Below are 22,871 nucleotides of genomic sequence, written 5' to 3'. Positions count from 1 at the left end.
TCTAGAATTAATATGGCGACTCTAGCTTTCTTTTTACTAGTGTCTGTATCTTCTTACTTTTAACCTGTGTCTTTATATTTAAAGTGAATTTCCTGCAGGCAACATATAGTTGAGCCTTGGTTTTCATATGCTCCGTCAATCTTTGTTTTTTAATTGGTGTATTTAGATCATTCGCATTTAAAATGATTATTGATGTAGTTGGGTTAATATCTATCATGTTTGCTTTCTATTCCTTGTTTTTTATTTTTCTCTTTTGGTCTCTTCTTGTTTTATTTTATCTTTTACCTTTATCTCCTTTCTTAGCCTGTGAATTATACTTAAACTTTTTCTTTTTTTTTTAACAATTTCTCTAGAGTTTGCAATATATGGTTTAAAAAAAAGATTTTATTTATTTTATTTTAGAGATAGGGGAAGGGAGGAAGAAAGAGAGGGAGAGAACCATCAGTTGGCTGCCTCTCAAAAAACCCCAGCTGGAGTCCTGGCCTATAACCCAGGCATGTGTTCTGACTGGGAATTGAACTGGTGACCTTTTGGTTCACAGGCTGGTGCTCATCCACTGAGTCACACCAGCCAGGGATGCAGTACACAGTTTTAAGTGATCTAAGTCCATTTTCATATAATACTGTATTGCTTCCCATGTAGTTCAGATACTTCATAAAAGAATATTCTTAATTCATCCCTCCCATTCCTTATGGTATCCCTGTCATCATTTCTCTTGTCCATATGCTAAAAATCAGTCTATATTATTATTAAACAATAAACACTGTTTTCCTCTTTGTTACTCTACCTTTATTTATAGAGAAATCAGTTTCTTAAATATCATTTCCTTCTCCCTGAAGAACCTCTTTCAATGCTTGTTCCAGGGCAGGTCTGCTGGTTATGGTTCAGTTTTTGTCTCTTTGAGAAAGTGTTTACTTCTCCCTCACATATGAAGGATACTCTTACAAATAGAATTCTAGATTTCTTTCCCAACACTTAAATATTCTACTTCATTCTTTTCTTACATGGTTTCTGAGAAGAAATTCTCTGTAGTTCTTTGTTTCTCTATGGTAAGGTATTTCCCTTGCCCCTCACCCCCCAAACTTCCTTCAGATTCTCTCTGTTTTGTTTTATGCACTTTGAATATATGATATGCCTAACTCTAGATTTTTTGGTATTTATCCTGTTTGGTACTTTCTGAGATCCTGGATCCGTGGTTTGACTTCTTTAATTTTGGCAATTTCTTGGCCATTGTTACTTCAACTATTTTTAAAGCTTCATTCCTCCTCCTTTTTTTTTGGTATTCTAGTTTCGTATATGATACACCATTCAAAATTGTCCCATAGTTCTTTGGTATTGTGTTTTATTCATTCTTTTCTTTATATTTGCATTTTAGTTTTGGAAGTTTCCATTACCTTATCTTCAGGTTCACTGATCTTTTCCTAGGCTACGTTCAATCTGCTGATGAATTCATCAGTAGCATTCTTTGTTTCTGTTACAGTGTTTTTGATATTTAGCATTTTCTTTTTTTTTTTATTCTTTAGAGTTTCCAGCTCTTTGCTTATGTTACTCACCTATTATTGCATGCTGTCTATCTTTAAAAAAAATTTTTTTTTCTTTATTAGAGAGAGGGAAGGAGAGGAAGAAAGGGAGGAAGAGAAACATCGATTGGTTCCATAAACACCTTGACTGGGGACAAACCTGCAGCCTAGGCATGTGCCCTGATTGGTAATCGAACTGGCAACCTTTTGGTGTCTAGGGCAATGCCCAGCCAACTGAGCCACATCGGCCAGTGCTTGCCTACGTTCTTTATTAGAACCTTCAACATATTAATCATAGTTATTTTAAATCCTTGGTGTGATAATTACAAAATCTGTACTATATCTCAGTTTGATTCTGATGTTTGCTTTTTCTTTTTAAAGTGCCTTTTAGTGTTCTTTCTGATTTTTTTATTGAAAGCTAGACATGATGTATTGAGTAACGAGAACTCAGAACTCAGGCAAATAGGTCTTTATTGTGAGGTTTATGTTAACTTAGCCAAAAGTTGGTCTGTGTTTAATGTTAGCTGAAGCTGTAGGTGCCAGAGACATCAAATTCTTCTATGTCCTTGAGTTTTTCTCTCCTTTTTTTCTGAGTATCTCAAAGAATTCCTCCTTAGTTGAAGTTCGTGTCTTGCAGTTTTTCCAGCTGTAATCCCCTACTATTACACTGGAGCCCTGTTGGTGTTGTGGTAAAGTATGAGAAAGGGGACGCATCCTGTACTCTGATGAATGGGGAGATAGTCTTTACTCTTACAATTAAGTCATGGCCTTTTAGTGGCCTGTGACCCTGGACTGTGATCTTCATAGGTGTTTCTTGGCTCTTTTCACTTAGGTGAGACAGGATGGCTAGAGGTGGCTGGAATTAGGAAGTGCCCTTCCTCCATGTCGTCATACAAGGCTCTGATTAAGCTTTTCCTCTTGGAGAGTATGCCTTTTTCATGGATAATGCTCTGGCAGATTTTACAAGGGTTGCTTTCTCACTTCCCATGCCAGAGCCATGACAGGATCTTTCTTAACTCTACCACGAGGATCTGGTGGGATTCCTGGGGGTAAACCCCCTTACCTCTTAACATTTTGTCCTCCAGGAATTTCTCACTTTCAAACTAGAGCACACTCAGCCTTGAGCAGTTCATCAAATTTGTCATTTAAATGTTTCTACCATTTACTGGCTCTAATGATTTCTGCTCTAGGCAAGCAGATTTGGGTTATAGCTCTCTGAATTTACCTGTCTCTTGAGATTTTAGGATGGGCATTTGCTTGGTAAACTCAGCTCTGTTATATCCAAGAAAATTAATTTATTTTCAGTTTTTTTAGCTTTTTGTTGATTATAAGGACCAATGATGACAACTTCTAATCTCTTTACATGTTGGAATTGAGACAAAAGTCCTGAAATTTCTTTTTTCTTTACTTTTTTTTTTAATGTTTATTTTTCAGTTATATTTGATATACAATATTATATTAGTTTCAGGTGTACAACATAGTGGTTAGATAGTTATATACTTTATGAAGTGATTACCTCGGTAAATTCAGTACCCAATTTGGTCTGGAATGTCTTTTGTATTTTAGTGTCTTTGGTTTTCTTATCTTCTCTTTTCAAATTTCACCGTAGTAGTGATGGTCAAAACTAGTACAAAATTTTCATCTTAGGAGCAAAGATAAAGTCATAGTTTTTACATTAAATGGTGTTACAAATGGGGTTTATGAACAGATAGATGTTTGAGTTAGTGAATAGCTAGAGTAATGAAAAAGTGATAATCCTTTTATCTTTCTGGTGAGTCCTGGAAGATCCATAGGTATTGCTGACTGAGAAATATGAGAACACATTGTTCTATGTCAGGAATTGGCAAACTTTCCCTTAAAGAGCTAGATAGAAACTGTTTTAGGTTCTTCAGGCCATACTGTCTATGCTGCAGGTGCTCAGCTATGCAGTTGTAGTGCAAAAGCAGTTGTCGATAATACTTAAAATAATGAAAATGAGTAAATTTCAAGAGCAGTTTATTTAAAAATATGGGTATGAGCTTGATTTGACCTGTGGGCCATAGATCCCTGATGTAGATCAGTGTTATTTAATTTGTATTCCATAGCTCTGTCTAGTTCTGATTATCAAGATATGGTAGCCTTGTTTTATTTGCATGTGTTCTTCCATGTTCAGATATTGACCCATGTTGAGATTAAGATTTGCCTATATTAATTAAAAGGGTTCCAAAAGTCTTAAGGTTTAAGAATCATCACAGGTCAAGGCTCAATTTATGAGTATAAAAACTACCTTAAAATTGCTTTGAAAATGTGATTCTTTTTCATTCAGAATAATAATAAAAAAATTCCAGCAATTGTGTATGTTAGTTTTTAAATCTCTTTTTCATTACTTCACTTAATCACTTAGGCATGGCAGGTGTAAAGAAGGATGACAGAAGCATCGCCCCGGATCTGTAGATAGCAGGGCTCTGTGGCTCTGTGGGGACAGGGTTAGAAAAAGGGCACTGGCCTCTGCCCTCCTTCCTGTCTGGAAGAAAGCTGTCCCCCGGCTCTTGCCTTGATGCCAGACACTTCAGTGTCTTCCTATATGCCACTCGTGTCTTTCAAGCTGCAGCTCCATGCTGCAGTCCACGGGGAGTGAGTATGCCTACGTTCCTGTGTGGGTTCTTTAAGAGGAACTGCTTGGGACACCAAAATTTATTTCCAGTGACTTAATCCCTGTGGATTTTTGCAGCCAGGATTTATGGGGACTTATCTTCCTGGCACTGGAGCCCTGGGCTGGAGGGCCTAGAGTGGTGTTGGGATTGCTTGGTACTGAGATATCCCTCCCCAATTTTTATTCACCATATGTAGATGTGGGACCAGCCTGTTCTGTGTCTCCACCCCTTCTGCTATTCTGGATGGATGTGGTTTCTTTAATTTCATAGTTGTCAGACTTCTATTCAACTCAGTTTCTGACGGTTCTGAGTGATGGTGGTTCTATAGTTTATTTGTAATTTTGATGTGGTTGTGCTTGGAGGCAAACCATGTTTACCTATGCCAGCATCTTGGCTGGAAGGTCAAATAATTCTGTGTTGCGTATTATTTCAGTGCATTTGAGGAGACAGAAATAGATGTCTAAGTTACCCAAATGAATCAGACAAGTGATTTTTGCATAATTATTATAGAATATTTAAACTGGAAGCGATCTTGGAGACTAATGCACTGATCTAATTTTATCGGCACTGTGTCTCAGCCTTTTGGCTAACATCAGGTGTAGTATCTGTTCTTATCAATTTAATTTTAGAGGCAAACAACCCAAGATTCAGAGAAACAAAGTGGTTTGGGGGCAGTGTAGTCAATGAAAGAGCATGGGACAGAGAAAAAAGGAGACAAAGACTCTCAAAGATTCTGGAGTTGACTGCCTGCGTTTGAAGCCAGATGTTCAATTTTGGGCAAGTTAGTTAACCTCTCTGCACTTCAATTTCCTGTGTCATAAGGTTGTGAGGATTGGATAATTAGATAAATGATTACGTGTAGAAAAGAAAAAAAAGAGCATTGTACTGGAAGATTATTACAGTAGTATGCTAGAGCCTTCTGGGAGCTTTATAAGTCCAGGAGTGTTTGTGAACTGTTGTTACAGTTCATTTATGATTAAAAATTATATCTAACTTATAAATTATATTAAAACGAATATGTGCTCAAAATGCACACTTACTAATTATTTTGTTATATATTTTTGTTATCTATGCTGTGGTGATTATTTACTTTTATTGTACCCGTGTGGTGGAGATGCTGAATAGTGGTGCCCTAACCAGCTCCGTGTTAAGTGAAGTGACTTTGATAGCTTGGAAATGTCCACAAGGCAGTGTGTACACCACAGAATTTGGCAAATGCTACAAGCACCACTCTTCCCACCCCTACCTCTGCCATCCCCCGAACCAGCCGATTAATATTTACCAGAATATCTCTGTCCATGACTTCTGTGTACATGGACAAGTGTTGTGTATTTGTCTGTCTGTGTGCTTGGCTTTGCTTCAAGACTGTGAGCTCCTTGAAGTTTGGAATTTATATCCCTAGCACCCAGCACAGTCTAGGCATGTAGTTTGTGGAATGAATGAGTGAATTTTATATTCATTCTGTCTTTGATTTGAACTCTGGCTCAATTCCTTAACTAGCTGTGTGACCTTGGTTATTGTAACCTCCATTTATTAGTAAAACAAGGATAATAACACCAGCTTTGCGTGCTTGTGAGGATGAATGAAAAGATGTAGATATCTCTTTGGTACATTATAGGTGCAAAAAAGTAGTCAACATTTATGATTATAACCTAAGAAGAAGGAGACATAAATGCTATTAGGGTCCAGACATATATTGTATGCAGTGCTTTGTATTAAGTGTTTGACCACAGACTGGATGAGAATCAAGAATGTGGCACTGTTATTTTTGTGTGTGTACTTACTTCTCCTTCCCACACAAAATAATGGGATATATTAAAAGGAATATGATATTTAAGAGGCAGGAAGCAGTCCCTCTGTTATATTTGGCTTTGTTCGTGCTCTTATTACAGCATCATGTCCAGTTTTACATTGCTCATTTTAAAGAGGATGTCAAAAAACTGTATAGAGAGTGTCCTGGGAAGAACTAACAACTATGATTAAAGGGATAGAAAATAGGTCCTTTGAGGCAAGTTTAAGGAATTGAGTTTGTTTATTCTGGAAAGGAGACGGTAAAGGAGTTTCTTAACTGTCTTCAAGTACATGAAGGGTTATTATAAGGAGGATACTCGCACGTTGTTCTCCAAATGCACAGAGGACCAGAAGAGGAAATGAGCTTATTTCATTTAAAGAAAATTGTGTTAAAACACTGAAATGGACTATCAAGGGATGTCATGGAATGTCCATTTTTGAAAATATTTAAAAAGAGCAGCAGCAGATGGTTATTTATTGAAAGGTTTAAATGTTTGACCTCATGAAAGTAACGGACAGTATTGTAGACCATGCAGGGTTTTCTTCCTCTCTGATGTGATTTTCTTACATTTATTGTAACTTAACAAACATACCCCAGATATCTTATTGGGAAACCATTTATCATTTGATAAAATTATTATTTAGCTTGCATCGCTGGATTTGGGTTTATCTTGAATGAAAACATTTAGTATTACCTGTTTGCTAGTAACTAATTTGAAGCCAGTTTGTATATAAAATAGTCTGCATTTGTAATTTTACCCTATTCTAGTCATATCTGAAGCATTGCTTTAGAGTATTTAGTATTAATATTTTTTTCAAGTAGTGCATTACAAATATCCTGTAACTCCTTTGCGACAGGGAATCCTCTTGGTATATGATATTACGAATTATCAAAGCTTCGAGAATTTAGAAGACTGGTATACTGTGGTGAAGAAAGTGAGCGAGGAGTCAGAAACTCAACCACTGATTGCCTTGGTGGGCAATAAAAGTAAGTTATTAATGCTTATTTATATATAGTAAAGTTTACTTGCCTATTGTTTTTAGTTCTTAAAAAATTTTGATGTTTGGAAACAAAAATAGACACAGCTTTCCTGTAGTAAGCTAATTGCTTGCGGAGAAAATTCCTAAAGATATGTACAGTCTTTTCAAAAACAGTTTTGACGATTGCTCTATCATAACTGCTCTGCTTCTTTGGCCAATTCCTGTTAAGGTAAGTTCTGTTCTGACAGTGTGTGTTTTGGCTTCCTCAGGTCTAAGGAAGCAGCTTGGGCTATTAAGAACAGCAGCACAGCTGCAGATTTTATGATACTGCACTGCAGCTTCAGCTTTGCCCCAGAGATTTTGGGAGATACATTTCATTAAATGATCCCCTATTCTAGGGAAGGACTAGGTGTCTGTGTGGAATTTTGTGTACATTGTTTCTTGCTCTCATCTCACAAAGTTCCTTTTCTAAAATTTTGAGGTCCCGAAATATAGATAATTTTTTCTTTTTCTTTTTCTTTTTTTAGAAAGAGTGTTATAATGGGGGAAGGTAGTGCTTGGTAAAAGCGATGGAGAAGTAATTTTTGAGACCTGTCTTTTGGGCTATGATGTACAGTATATAAAATTGATAAGACTGAATGTAGTAAAGACTGTTACTTGGTTCATCATCCTGCAATGCAGTTACTTGGAAAACGAGTGCTTAATAAGGATTTCAAATATGTAAAATATTATGATATGACCTAAACTTTTACAACTATTTGAGGACAAAAAAAAGAGAAAATGTATTCAAATTACACCGTGGAGGATTTAGGTCAGGAACCGTTTCCTGACTACAAACGTTAAAGCAATACCTAAGTATACCGCGAAGAGAATTATCTTCTCTAGGCCATTGAAAAGTGCATTTTTTTTTGTCTGTAATTGTTTAGGAAATAGTACATCCTGAAGGACTGAACCAAGATTTCTTCATTGTGTGCTTTTGCACACTTAAATGCACATTTAGTAAATCCAAGCCTAACTTTAAAACCACCACAAAACAAGTGGGAATATCATTTCTCTGAAGAGTTAAAAAAGGCAAATTTTATATTGTTTTTAAAAAACAGTATTACATAGCACAAGATGGATGGCTTAAGTAAAAGATACAGGTTTGTTTTTTCTTAAAGCTTTAAATTTTGCTCATCTATTTGATAATTCTAATTGAACGAATCAGATACCCCTTCACAAATCATGAATCTGATGAGCTTAAGTTCTACTTTTAAGTGGAACTTTTCATTTTAGGAGATCATTTCTTGGTCGTTACGTCACTAAAGCAGTAGCTTATTTTATGGTTAAACTTTGTGCTTCATTTGAGGTTTCCCGTCACCTTTTGGGAAATCACAGAGTAGGGAAGGGATGGAGGTTGGGATCTGTCTTCATTTCTTTCAGGATCTAACCTAACTGCCATCTGGAGAAACGGTGTAGCGATGCGTAATTGCATCCATTATGTGTTTACACTGCCCTGTGAGGCACCCAGCACAGGTCACTGTCAGAGACAGGTGTCAGACGCGATGGGCTGTTAGACTGCTGTTATGCCCTTTCTGTGCTAAAAAAATTTATCTAAGTTCTATGGATTTATGCAAAAATTGCTGTAGTGTTACATTTGAGATTTAATAGCACTTTTGGCTTAGCTCTAACTTCTTTCTTGTATTTATAATGCTCTCTTTCAGAATGTGATCGTATAATAGAGTATGCAGTTACACAGAATGTTAAATATGTAAAATGAAGAGATTATAGATGAACATTTTCCTGAATGTTCTTTACTATATAATCTGCCGCTGGCTCAATTTCATATGATCATGTAATGAAAGAAATAACAATTTGTGTTTCTAATTGATGTTATATTAATATGGTGGGATATATTCATTTTCTTTTTGGGGATAAAATTATACTAAAAAGCAAAGACTTTACCTACTGGTTAAAGTCAAGGAGAAAGAAACATAATGGAAAGACATCTCAAACTAGATTATTATGTTAATTATATACAAGTCATCTGCCTAAATGTGCATTTTAAAATTCATCATTGTGTTTTATTCTTTGCTATTTTAATAAATAGCATGTGTTGAACAGAAAGATGTGTAGACTGTGAATATATTGGCAGCAGTAGCCAGCTTTTAGCCAAAGTTAAGTAGAATAGAAAATTTGCACACAAAGTGTGTATGTATGCATGCACATGTGTAAATTTGTTCAGTAGTAAGAGCTTCAAATTAATTATAAAACCATTTACTTTTTATTAAAATATAGTAAACTCAGAAAGTTGGGCTGGGGATTGAGGATAGTCTTAGGTAAGGGTGAATGATGGATTTATTTTTGTAAAAAATTGAGTTTTATTATGTTTAAATATAAAGAGTCACTAGGATAGGTTAATGAAGTAGCCAGCAGAGAAAGGGACTTGCTTTAATGACATAGACAGAATTGGTAATTAGTAAATTATTTCAGTATATGATGCTTAAAGCATATTATTGAATTTATTTTATTCAGTATTCTTGTTCTGAGAAGCTCTAAGAGATTAGTTAAGTGTTCTTTCTTTGTACTAATTAAGATTTTAAATGAAACATTGAGTGTGGTTAAGATCACAGGGTTTTTAATTTAGACAGGCTTTGCCTTTTACAAGCCCAATTTTTTCACTTTACAGCACTGTGACATCAGACAAGCTACTTTATATCTCTAAGCCTCCATTTCCTCATTTGGAAATAAGAATAATAGTTTCTGTTTGATAAAGTTGGTTTGCAAAAATTAAATGAGACATTACATGAAAAGCACTTAGCATGTGGTCTTATTCAATGTGAGTGCTCAATAATAGTTATTATTGTCTTAACCATAGTAGCCTTTTTAAAAAGTCTTCACCTGAAGATATGTTTATTGATTTTACAGAGAGAGGGAGAAGGTGGGTGGGGGGAGGGGGGGGAGAGAGAGAGAGAGAGAGAGACAGACATCTATCAGTTGCCTCCTGTAAATGCTCTGACTAGGGATTGAATCTGCAGCTGTTTGGTGTGTGGGAGGACACTCCAACCAACTGAGCCACCTGGCCAGGGCAATCATAGTAGCCTTTCAAAAGCACTGACTAAAGCCTCAATTTGAATGATCACAAATTATAAGTCAGTTGAGCTAAAACAGAAGTTTTACAAAAGTGGCCTTGTTTTTGTTCTAGATTAATAGTTCTCAGACCATGTGTTGGGTAGGGCTATTCGCTCAGCAAATGTTCTTGTGTGCCAGTTGTGTATATTCACAGCTAGCCATTGTGAATTTGCACAAAGGTTGAGCCAGAGAGAGTGTTTAAGGAGTGATTGGACTTGCTAACCTAGGTCTTAATTTTGATCTTTTTCTCTACCATATTCATGTTTTCTAAAAATTTGAGTACCCTTTTTTGCTATTTGGTTATTGAGATTAATAAATATAGTATATCCACATCTTCATAGAACACCTTACTTTTCCCTATTGAGTAAAACTATATTTCTGGTAGGTAAATTTCAAAGTGAGAAAGAGGGTAAGTCATTTACTTATTTTGTTCATTTTATGGGAAGTTCTGTTGAAGTTCGAGGATATCTACAGCCCCATGTAGAATGAGATGTCTGACAGGCTCCAGATCCAGCCACATAAGCACCAAGAAACAATTACAGTGTACTGCCATCTAGGGTAACTTCTGCAATTCAGGGAGCCAAAGCCACCGGGCCGAACATTCAGTTTCCTGGCCTTAAAGATTTTGCTCTCCCAGCATTGGGACACTCACTTGATCAGAGCCTGTGCTGACTGGCCTAAGGATTTTCAGTTCGTGTCCACTTAGGGGCTTAATACAGGTGGACGTGGGCCGCGGCCTAACATAGCACCATCACCTTTCATGTGAACTGCTGCAGTAGCCTCATCGCTGTTCTTCTTGCTCCTAGCTTTGCTCTTCAATGATTCAGTTCCCAGGTGGGAAATCATAATATATGACTGTTCTGCTTAAACCCTCTAATGCTTTCTCATCACACTTAGAATGAAATCCAAACTCCTTATTCAAGTTTATCAAGCACTAGGTGATCTCAGACCTCATCTTGTACTATATGCTCCCTTGCCCACGATATGCATAAGGCACATTGGTCTTTCTTTCAATTCCTAAAACACTCCAAGTTAATATATACCTTAGGGTTTGCTCTGCTTGAAAGACTTTTCCTCCTGGTCTTTGCTTGGCTGGCTCCCTTTGGTCATTTGGATCTCATCTCACATGTCCTCTCCTTAGAGTTGCCTTCCTCAACCACTCAATCTAAAGGAGCCATCTAGTCCCTTTCTGTCAGGACCTTCTGTTTCTGTTAGCTGCATATTCTCATTGCCACCTGATACTGTTTCTTGTTTGTTTCATGTCTGTCTTTCCCCACTAAAATCTAAGCTCCATGAAAGCTAAGGACCTCATCACTTAGAACAGTGCCTGAATGAATGAATACTGAATGAATGAATAAAAGCCTTTTCATGAAGACTGTTGAAATTAGAAGTGTTTATGGCCTGGGATGTGTTATTCAGGGAAAATGGTTTTCTTAATGAGGAAAAAAACATATGTAGATACAGGAAATCTGTTAGATGGCCTTCAGGGCCAAGTGGCCTATTGAATTCCATCATGGTGACTAACATTAGAGAGAGTTTCTTAGGAAATACATCAGAGTTGTACTGGACTGGATCATGTTTGAGATAAAATGTCATATATTTTATGCCACAAATTTAGAATAAGTGAATATAAGAGAATTAAGAATTTTTCTTTTTTCCCCCTAATATGTGACTTTTACATAATGGTAGAACCCTACATTTTTGAGTTTTCAAAATAATTTTTTAACTTGTGTTTAATTTAAAAAATCATAATCTATACTGAAGTGCAATTTTATGTTTTCCCCAGTGTTTCAGGAAAAGTTCAAATTGAAATGAAATGAACATTAAGGAGTATTAAGTTTTTAAAGAGTAATTTTAAATTTAATCCATGTTTTATAATCACATGCCTTTTTAATGCATTTTGTTATTTTCTGTCTTTAAGCTGTTATGTTTTCTTACTATCTGATCCATCAGCTAGTTTCTCCCCTGACGAGCTAACATTCTCCGTTGGATAGATTGTAAACAGAAATTAACAGGGGTTGCATAGGAGCTGCCCTCTTCCTGATTTATAGGTTCTTAGCTGGTGGAGGGGTGGTGGTTGTCCGTAACTTGTATTGGAGGCAGGAATTATCACGCTGTGGGACAGAGTGGATGGATGAGTGATTTCTACTCTTAAAGATATTAACCAGATCCTTTCCCAAATAAAGACTAATAACTCAGATTTTTAAACAATCTTCATGACAGATGAGGGCATCGAGAAGAGTGCATCAACACTAATTAACAATGTTGAGTGTATATTCTTCTTAACAGTGATTGATTGTTCTTGGAGTACTGTCTCTGCCCAGGAAGTGATGTTTTACACTGCCAGGTTCAAAGGTTACATTTTAATGTACCTTGTAAGTTGTATTCTCTGAACTCAGTGGAAATGTATTAGTAAAACAAGTAAATTTCCAGTTGGAAACTTTACTGATGCTCTCGGTACAATTATCACAAAGCTTCTAAAAGACTATTCTTTATTCTTCATAATAGAGGAATGTATGAGGTGGTTATGTCCATTTTGGAAAACTTTGTGGGACTTTACATGAAAGAACTTGACTATACTGTGACTCTTTTGAGTCTTCAAAAATTCTTATTTTATGTGGAGAGTAGAAATGTGAAGCTATAAAGTAGGTAACATTTACTTGGATTTCTATTTTGAAAGATTCATATTAACCTCTATAAAATATATCACCTATTACATTATAACACTGAATGAGTGAGTCATTATCAGCTTGCTTAAGAGAGTTTATAATTTATAAGGCATAAACAAAAACTCTTGAGGATTTGAAAGGTTCATTTTGTTTATACATTCTAAATTAAACCATTCTGCCCCCTTGTCTGTTTGTTATAATACTTTGGTTCTTTCTGCCTAGGGATAGTATTCTAAAGTGTCGTTTTCAAGTGTCTTTTTCAGGTGGACCTTTTTGGTTTCTATCGCTTCATTTTTTTTTAACTTTTTCCTGTCTTTACATGTAAATTTGGCAAATAGAGCTATGACTATTTACTTCCTGCGATAGCATCTTATCCTCATACTAATAGCATCAGTATTCTGTGTACTGAATGAGAGAACATTTTAATACATACACTCAAAGCTGTTCTCTTGCATGATATTTCATACTCCTACTGTACTGTGAGAGCACTTTGATAGTATTCCAAGTTTAATTGGTTTTCTCAAATGCATAAGCTTGCATTCAAACTGGTATTGTGACTGATAATTATTGTGGAAGAAAATGTGAAATGAATGCTTTTTCTTAATACTAATTAAAAATGATTTTCACCTGATTGTTCTTGCAGTGATATTATTATACAATTGCATAGTTACTTTTTTCAGATAGTCTACTTCAAATCATTTTGACAATATTACAATTTACTTAGCCTGAGAAGTATTAAGGTTTTTGTGGTTTTGTTTTCTTTTGGGGAATTGTGTAAATGGTTAGGTCATAGTAATTTGTTTATATAGTTTCTGTTCATTTTCTTGTCATGGTAGAGAAAGTTTATTAAATGTTAAAATGAGCATAATCCACCTTTTGTTTCTTTTATGATGAATCTCTGATTTTAAATTTTAGAGGAAATTACTTTTTAAATGTGAAATTAATATTAAATAAAATATTAGAAGAAAGCTATAAAAATTTATTTTTGAAAAGGAGATTTAAAATTTTTTTTATTATAACCTAAGCCATTTTAAAAATTATATTTATAATGATTGTGGAACAAATCCAATATAGATTAAAGGAATGCTAGAGTAGAGACCATAAAACTTCAGTTTTTTTCTGGTACTGTTATTTTATCTAACTACATGACCTTGGGTAATTTACTTAATCAGGATCATCCTTAGGTATAAATTGAAGGATGGTACCAGGTAATCATAAGCACCTCTATTCCTGAAATATCATGACTCAAACTATGTTTAGTCAGCCTGCTTAATTGAACATGTTTATTGTCACACAGTTTAAGGAGAGTTTAATTTCAACTTTATGTTCATTTAAACTCTGTTTTATCTTTGCAGAGATAATTTCTTAGGCTTATTTTATTATTTGTTAGATTATTAAAAACTTTTTTTATATACATAGATAGGCGCATATATATAACAGCAACAGCAATGATAATAAATCTAGCTAAGATTTATTGGATTTATACTGTTTTCCAGGTATAACCTAGAAATGTGGCCAACTTTGGAATGTTTTGGGAGCCTCTAAAAATAGCATTTTTAACTTAAAATTGTTCTTGTGCTTAGAATTTAATTTTTATCTTCTGTGACATTATTTTCTAAAATTTTATTTCATGTTTAGTTTTTGCAGTATAAATAAATGGATTCAACAGGTATTTTCTTTGTTTGCTGTCTCTTGTCTTTATTAATTCACTCATTTAACCAATAACCCTTGAGCACATACATGTATAGGTGTTAGGAATACACAAATGAACAGACAGGCAAAAGCCTCTGTTCTCATCTTGCTGTGCTTCCTGTAGAGGAAGATAAATGCTAAATAAATAAGAATATATACTATGTTAAATGGTGGTAAGGGTTGTGTAATAGATAAAGCAGGGAAAGGAGAAAAAAGGAAGTCTTGGAGGAGAGTGTTAAGATTTTAAATAAGGTAATCAGGGAAAGTCTGAGAAGATGACATTTGAACAAAGACATAAAGGAGGAAAAAGAGTGCCACATAGTTATCTGGCAGAAGAGTTTTATGCAAGTAGAGAGGAAAAGAAGCTACAGAGGCCTTAAGGTAGTATTTTGGGTTTTTTCCCCCACCAGGAACTATGAGGAGGCACATGTGTGGCTGTGTGTATAGCTATGTGTAAGGAAGAGTGAGTGAAAGAATAGTGGAGATGAAATTAGATACTGTATAAAGAGGGATGGTCTAGGAAGAGGAGGGATCAGAGACAACTTTGTAGGCCATTGTAAGGGCCTCGACTTTTACTCTGTGTGAGATGGAAAGTCGCTGAGGCCTTTGATCAGAGGGAAATGGTCTAACTTGAAAGGGTCACCACAGTTCTTGTTTTGAGAATATACTGTAGTGGGTATATATCCAGGAGAGAACCAATGGTGGTGTGGAGCAGGGTGATAGCAGTCCAAGTAGTGAGAAGGGTTTGGCTTTGCATTTATTTTAAAGGTAGGAGTGATGGATTTTCTTTTTTTTTTTTTTTTTTTAAGATTTTTTATTTATTTACTTTTGGAGAGGGGGGAAGAGAAAAAAGGGAGAGATACATCAGTGTGTGAGAGATACACGATTGGTTGCCTCTTGCACACCCCCAACTAGGCACCTGGCCTGCAACCCAAGCAAGTGCCCTGACTGGGAATCAAACTGGCAGCCTTTCTGTTCGCAGTCAATCCACCGAGCCACTCCATTTTCTTATTGAGTGGTTGTGGAGTAGAGGAGAGACGATAAAACCAAGATTTTTTTTGCCTAAATGTCTTGAATGTTGAAGTTCAATTTACTGAGATGAGGAAGAATATGGGAGAACAAATTTTGGGTGAGGATTAAAAGTTTGATCTTTGGAGATATTAAATTTGAGGAAATTAAGCTTCTACGTGGAGATGTTTAGTAGGCAATTGGATATTTGAGCCTGGAGTTCAGGGGCAAGATGAGGTCTAGAAATTAAAATCCAGGAGTCAACAGCATGCTGAGAATATTTAAATCCTTGAGAATGGATGAACTTTAAAATAGCAGTGAGTATAAAAAGAGAAGAGGTCCAATGATTAATTCTTGGGTTGTAACCATGCTTTAAAGTTTGGGGAAGTGAACAGAGATCGACAATAGAATTGAAACGTGGTCGATGGAGGTAGGAGGAAAATCATGGATGTGACGTGTCTGGAAGCCAGAGATGTTTTAAGGAGAAGGGTGTGATCAACAGATGAAGACCGAGAATGGCTGTTGGAGAATTGGTGGTGATCTTGTTGAGCAGGTTCTTGGAGTGGTGGGGTAAAAGGTGATTAGCATGAGTTTAAGAGCGGGGGGGAAGGAAATGGATTGTAGACAGTGAGTAGAGGCAACATGTGTATGTAACGCCACTGTACAAGGAGTCTACAGACGGGGTAGCAGGTGGGGGGAATGTGGCCTGGAGCTCTGGTGCTTTGAAAGGATGGGAGGTTGGACAGCGTGTTTTATGTTCATGAGAAGAGAGACCTGGGAGTGGGGGGTGTGTGTGCAAACACCTGATAATATAAAATATTCTATTTTAGAATAATTTTGAATGAGCCATCTCCATTTTTTATTCTTCAGTTTATTGCATTGACCCTGATTAAGTAAAAAGGTAGAATATGAGGGGTCTGTAAGAACTTTCTCAATTCTTAAACTCTTTGTAGAAGGTTAAGGAAAGTGAACAAATAGGTAAGGACTAGGACATAATACTAGATAGTTTCTTCCTTGATTTTAACGATTATTAGCTGTTTTTCTGTTTTTTAAACTGTGTGATTCTTCGGAAAAAGCTACCTTTTTAGCCCAATTTTTTTCTTTGGAGGTATGCAGGTGTTCTGTAATTAAAGCTCCCTGAAGGCAGAGACTGTTTTGTCCACAGCTGTCTCTACTATTGAGTGCAGAGAACGTGCTCAATAAATACTGCTTGTTATCTCTGATGACGCAGTTATTAATTAATTCTCTACCTCAGTGAAAGATGGAACTGCATATCTTTTGATGTGGTAAAGTGTAAACAGGAACAGAGGTCCCCCCACCCCCTGCCAGCTTTTGTCCAATTCTGAGCCCAGGTTTTTATCTGGAAGAAGAGTTTAATAATAGACTCATTTGGTGCCTATGAGTTACTACCACATAAGATCATGTACCAAACCTTTTACATTACACACAGTTCTTTTGAAAATTAAACTTTTAGTCCTAATTGATCTCTGAATTTTCAGTCAAAATTTTAATTTTAATGAGAAATTATATTTTTCCTTATGGCTATTTATTTTATGCTGTGTTCCAGTGCTTTAGTATCTTCATTATGGAGAAGCAGTGTGAGCACAGACTTTCTAACCACGTAGGCTCACTTATTGTGTGACCATGATAAGATATTTATCCTCTTTATAACTCAGTTTTCCCATCTGTAAAGTGGCAGTAATAATAGCACTTATAGAGAGGCTGTTGTAAGAATTAAATGTAAATAAAGCTCTTAGAACCACCTCTCTTATATATAATAATAGCTGCTATAGGTGTTAGTTGTTAGTGTTTGTCTCACTCTCTTCAAATCCTATGTTCTAATTATAGGTAATCAGAGGAGGTATTGCTAAGTCAGTCTATCCATTTATCTATTTATGTATTTTTAAGGATTTAAAAATAAACATTAAAAATTTAAAAAAATGTTTTTGAAATACATAACTGTTGATTAAAATTTTGGTTATAGTTAATGTTTGAAAGCCAGCCTTCACTTCACTTAGAGTTTAGAAGTATATTTTTCTGAAAAATTATTTAAATCAATTGATGGAGTTGATATCGTTTTGATATTCAATCTGAATGGTGAAAGCTGGTGTACAGTTGCCATGAATTTTTATCTCAAGTTTATTTTGCTCTGTAGACATGTGTCTAATAAAAAAAAAGATGCTGCATAAACCATCGTTTGAGTTTGAATGTGCTTCTGTTTTTGGTTGAGGTATAAATGTTATTTCTGGCTGTGTCCTTCATACTTAGCTCTTCTTACAACAAATGGAAAGGCTTTAATTGTACCTAAGGGAATAGTTAATCCACAGTGGACATACATATGGTGGACAAAAGCTGAGTCTAGTAAATGAAATAAAATTATAAATGATAAACATATGGATGCTTACAAAGTCTGGCAGCTATGAAAGATAGAGTATTGTTTGAGATTAGACAATTTGTGTGTGGCATAATAATAATTCTTTTCTTGGCATGTTTGTGTTGTATATGTTATAGAAATTTGATTAAAAGACATTCTCTCAGCTTATGTATTGTCTTTTTTGTTTTATTGTTCATAAAGCTTCGTGATGTGACTTTGTTGTCAGCGATAGAGGCTGATGATCTCACATTTTTGGAAAGTTACAGCTCTTTTGATTGGGAGCAGTTAATTAGCATTAACCCAGAACAGCTCTTGGGCTTTATGGATATGTGGTTGCACTGCTCCAGCAAAAGGTTAAGTATTAATGGAAAATGGTCACAGCCCTTTTACTTAAAGAAAACATGTTACTTGTAAGTTTTCTTTTGATTTTACTTTTACAGTTACATTGAATGTCTTCATTCATTTAGCCATCCATAAAGCAAATATTGTTGCACATGCAGTGGATAATAAGTCTTTTTAGGACTACTTGTGTGGTATGTCACAGATCATTAACTGCAAGTAACCACCTGACTTGAGGGAAGCCTGGAAGCATCATTATAGTGAAGTAAGCTTTTATTTAGGTATCACTGCAGCACATTGATTTATTGAAATGTCACCAGTTGCTACTATGAAAATTTATTCTCATTATCATTCAGGGAATGAGAGAGATTAACTGGTGTATACTGTAGAAGAGATATATATTGCTAACAATGGCAAAAAATAAGAGTAAATGTTGTTATGGTCTGTATTTTACCTAACAATTACTTTTAAATAACTAGGTGGTTAATTAGGCTAAATTAGGTGATTTTTTATTATACTTTCAGATCTCTCTGTAATTCTATATATGTGTTAAAGGCATCTTCTGAGTTCTCTGTAATTTGAAATACCTTAAAATTAAGCAGCACAGAAAGGCAGTCGCAATTATTTAATTCTTAAAGTACTAAGTCCTTTCTTTTAGCACATGCCTACTTCCTAGGCACATATATTATGAATCCAGTCTTGAGGAAACTTGTCTTTTTGTGGAAGTAAGATTAACATAATAGACAAAAAGTAGAGAAGAAAGACAACATATAATTTAGGTCTATTTTATCAATGGGAAGGAAAAAATTGTCAGGTAAGGATTGCAAAGAATGTGGAACTGAAACTTAGTCTTTGCAAGTTAATAAGGTTTGGGTACATAAATGCAAGGACTGAATTTCAGGCGAAACAGAACATGTTAAGATAAAGTATATTTAGAGAGGTTGACAGAAATCTTGAATCTTTTAAGTACTTGATTCATGGAATTGTGATTCCTCCTGCCTTTTCTATTTTTTCCCCCAGACTCTTTTGAATATTCTGTATTACTTACATTTCCATGTGAAATTTAGGATCAGCTTGTCATTTCTGAAAACAAGTTAGCTGGGAACTTGATACGTATTGTGCTGAATCTGTAGATCAATTTGGGGAGTATTGCCATCTTAACAATATTACGTCTTTCAATCTGTGAACATGGGGAGTCTTTCCATTTAATTAGCTTTAATTTCTTTCACCAAAGTTTTGTAGCTTTTAGAGAATGAAATTTGCATTTCTTTTGTTAAATTTATTCCTAAGTATTTTATCCTTTTTGATGTTATTATATAATAAATGGAAATGTTTTAACTTCCTTTTTGTATTGTTCATTCCTAGTGTAAAGAAATACATATGATTTTTGTATGTTGATACTGCAACCTTGCTGTGCTAGTTTATTAGCTCTGATAGTTTTTTTTTTTTGATGGATTTTTAAAGATTTTTAACATATGAGATTGTGATATCTGCAAGTAAATTTTACTTCGTCCTTTCCTTTATGAATGCCTTTTAATTCATGTTCTTGCCAAGTTGCCTCAGCGAGCACTTCATTGAACAGAGGTGATGAGAGGATATATTTTTGTCATGCTTTTATCATGAGGAGTGTTGGGTTTTGTCAAATGCATTTTCTATATCTATTGAGTCAGTCATTTTTTTCCCTTTATTCCAGTTTGATTATGAATATTCTCGATCGACCTATCTTCATGTCAACAAGTTGATTGTGCTCTCTTTGTGTTCTTCCTGGTCTAGAAAGTAACTCCAGGTAGAAAGAGTGACAACAACACTCACCTTATTTGTTTGTCATCTCTCAGGGATTATCCTGTGTAATGTTCAGTGCCCACTTTATATACTTTGTGCAGTTTTCTAGTTGTGTATCGCAGAAGGAAAATCTTGTCCCAGTTATTTTGTAATGGCTGGAAGCAGTAATATTTTAAGGAGGTTTTTATGTCTTCCATTATTTTTTTGTTTTTATTAATGCTTTGGGTTAGCTGTTTTTATGAAGAGAGGTTCAAAAATGAGAAAAATAGTTAGAAAAACTCAACAGTGGATCAGTGTATTTCAGGATATCAGATCTATTGGGATCATGAGACTGAGCCATTTTCTTACACCATACGTATCTTGATATCATGCAAAGCAAGGGAGGGAAGGATGATTTTATGATGATTAAAACACAAATTGAAAAAATTTTTTGAGGCTCGTCTTGAAAATCTAAACCTCTAAAGTATGTGTAGTTACCCCCATAGGTGAAAAATAATCTTGAGACTAAAGATTACCTTGACTAAAGCTAATACTGAAATATTTTAAAGGTCAGCTAAGTATTTTGATTAATACTGTTGAATAACATGAGTATAATCTCATCAGTGCAAGCAAGGTAATATATTTATTTAGTATATATCTATTGAGGACCTGATTTATTGAGGAAGCCTGCTAAATACTGGGAATACAAAAACAATAAGTCATGGTCCCTACTCTTAAAGACCAGATAATTTTCAAGATACAGCCATAAAATTACAAGGAAGACTGGATTTCAAAGAGTAAAAATGGACAGTGATCAGTTTATGAACAAGCAGGGGAAGATGGGATATGAAATAGGAATCAACATAAAGGATAAAATACCATGTGAAGATTATTGTGTAAAAGTCAAAGTCATAGAGGTGGATAAAGCTTTCTCTAGGGTCTTATGAAAGCATTTTATTTCTTTTTTCTGGTTCTCATTGTATCAAGGTCTCACTTCACATTCCCTTCCTCAGAGATTCATTTCTGAAGTTTGTCCTCATTTGTGCACAAATCCTTAGATTGGGGGAGGCTAAGCAGCAACCTAAGGCTAAGGAGATGAATTTTGCTCTGCCTTCTCTTCCCCAATAAGGCTTGTGGATTGAATCTTTATGTAAGTCTCACAGGAATTTTTTTCTAAAGATGGAAGTATCACAGTATTTTTTCTGATATAGCTCCTTGTGCAAGAGAAACGAAAGAAAAAATAAACAAATGGGACTACATCAAAGATAAAAATTTTTGTACAGCAAAGGGAACCATCAACAAACTGGATGAAAGAAGGTATTCGCCAATGATAACATCAAATAAGGAGTTAATATCTGAAATTTATAAAAATCTCAGACAGCTCAACACCAAAAAAAAATCTAGTTAAAAAATGAGCAGAGGACCTGAATAGACACTTCTCCAAAAAAGACACACAGATGGCCAATAGACATGAAAAGATGCTCAACTTCATTAATCATCACAGAAATGCAAATTAAAACCACAATGAGAAATCACCTCACACCTGTCAGAATGGCCATCATTAATCAACAAACACCAAGTTGGTGAGGATGTGGAGAAAAGGGGGTCTTCTTGTGCACTATTGGTGGGAATGCAGAGTAGTGCAGCCACTATGGAAAACAGTGTGGATGGAGGTTGCTCAAAAAATTAAAAATGGAACTGCCTTATAACCCAGCAGTTTTACTTCTGGGTCTTTATCTGAAGAAACCTGAGACACTAATTTGAAAGAATATGCGCACCCCTATGTTCATTGTGTTGTTTACAATAGCCAAGATTTGGAAGCAGCCCAAGTGTCCATTAATATAGAAGTAGATAAAAAAGCAGTGTACAGATATACAATGGAATATTACTTGGCCATAAAAAGAATGAAATCCTACCATTTGAGACAGCATGGGTAGACCTAGAGGGTATTATGCTAAATGAAATAAGTCAAAGACGAATACTATATGATTTCACTTATACATATATGTGGAATCTGAAGAACAAAATAAAGGAACAAAGGAAATTGAAACAGACTCATAGATACAGAGAACAGACTGATGATTGTCAGAGGGAGGGGTGTTGGGGGGCTGGGCGGAAAAGGTGGTAGGATTGAGTAGTAGTAATTGGTAGTTAAAAAGTAGTCACAGGGATGTAAAATAAAGCCCAGGGAATGTAGTCAATCGTACTGTAATAACTGCAGTGCCAGGCGGGTACCTGAACTATCGGGAGGAACACTTTGTAAAGTACATGACTGTCTGATCCCTATGCTTTACATCTGAAACCAGTACAAAATAACATTGAATGTAAACTGTAATTGAAAAAAATACGATGGAATGTCAGAGGTTCTTTTGGTTGAAACTAAACAATCAGGCACACTTTTGCCCTCTTCAATTTTAACATTATCTCCAGCTTAAATCTCTAGAGATGAATAGATTTGAAATCTATTTGAATAGATTTGAATAGCTGTAAGAATTGAGTTGAAGGTGTCAGTGTGACATTTTAAATCAAATTTTGCCTGTAACCTGAGCTTTAATTTCTTTTTCTGGGGCAGTTCACGGCTTCACTGCTATGCTGCAAGCAGGTGCTGCGCGCGAGTGGAGGAGGAGAGCAGTACCTCCGAGTGCTAAGCCTGTGAGGAGAGTCGCCTGTGTGTTGTTTGAGATTAATGCAACTCCAGTGTGCGACTCTTGTACTGGAAGATTTTTCTTACCACAGAATTCTGTACACATTTATTAAAAAAACAAAAAACCCCAACAAAACTGCCAAGACCTGAAAAAGTGAAAAATTTTGCCAGAGGTTAAGTTTCTATTCATCCTACAATACTAAGTTCATCAGAGTTTTGAAAAGAATGTATATGGATCAAATTTGGCTTAATTGTGTAGACACACACACATACACACACACATCCCACTTTAATGCAGGATCTTGACTGCATTTCATGATACTAGAGATTGAATTTACTAATGTTGGA

General features: G+C 35.4%; 1 protein-coding gene across 1 annotated transcript in view; it reads left to right on the top strand.

The window, feature by feature from the left end:
- The window catches only part of RAB28 (RAB28, member RAS oncogene family), a 77,581-nt gene that overhangs the window by 16,155 nt on the left and 38,555 nt on the right, over window positions 1-22,871 (top strand). The window contains exon 4 of the mRNA XM_054581942.1: window positions 6,803-6,932. Within this exon, the coding sequence (XP_054437917.1) occupies window positions 6,803-6,932 (130 nt within the window). The remainder of the gene's footprint in view (window positions 1-6,802; window positions 6,933-22,871) is intronic.

The sequence above is a fragment of the Pteronotus mesoamericanus genome, unplaced genomic scaffold (assembly GCF_021234165.1).
Source record: "Pteronotus mesoamericanus isolate MK-2021 breed Mesoamerican mustached bat unplaced genomic scaffold, CSHL_Meso_final contig_68, whole genome shotgun sequence".
NCBI lineage: Eukaryota > Metazoa > Chordata > Mammalia > Chiroptera > Mormoopidae > Pteronotus > Pteronotus mesoamericanus.
The sequence above is the reverse complement of the archived record's forward strand: the minus strand, read 5'-3'. Positions and strand labels throughout refer to the sequence as shown.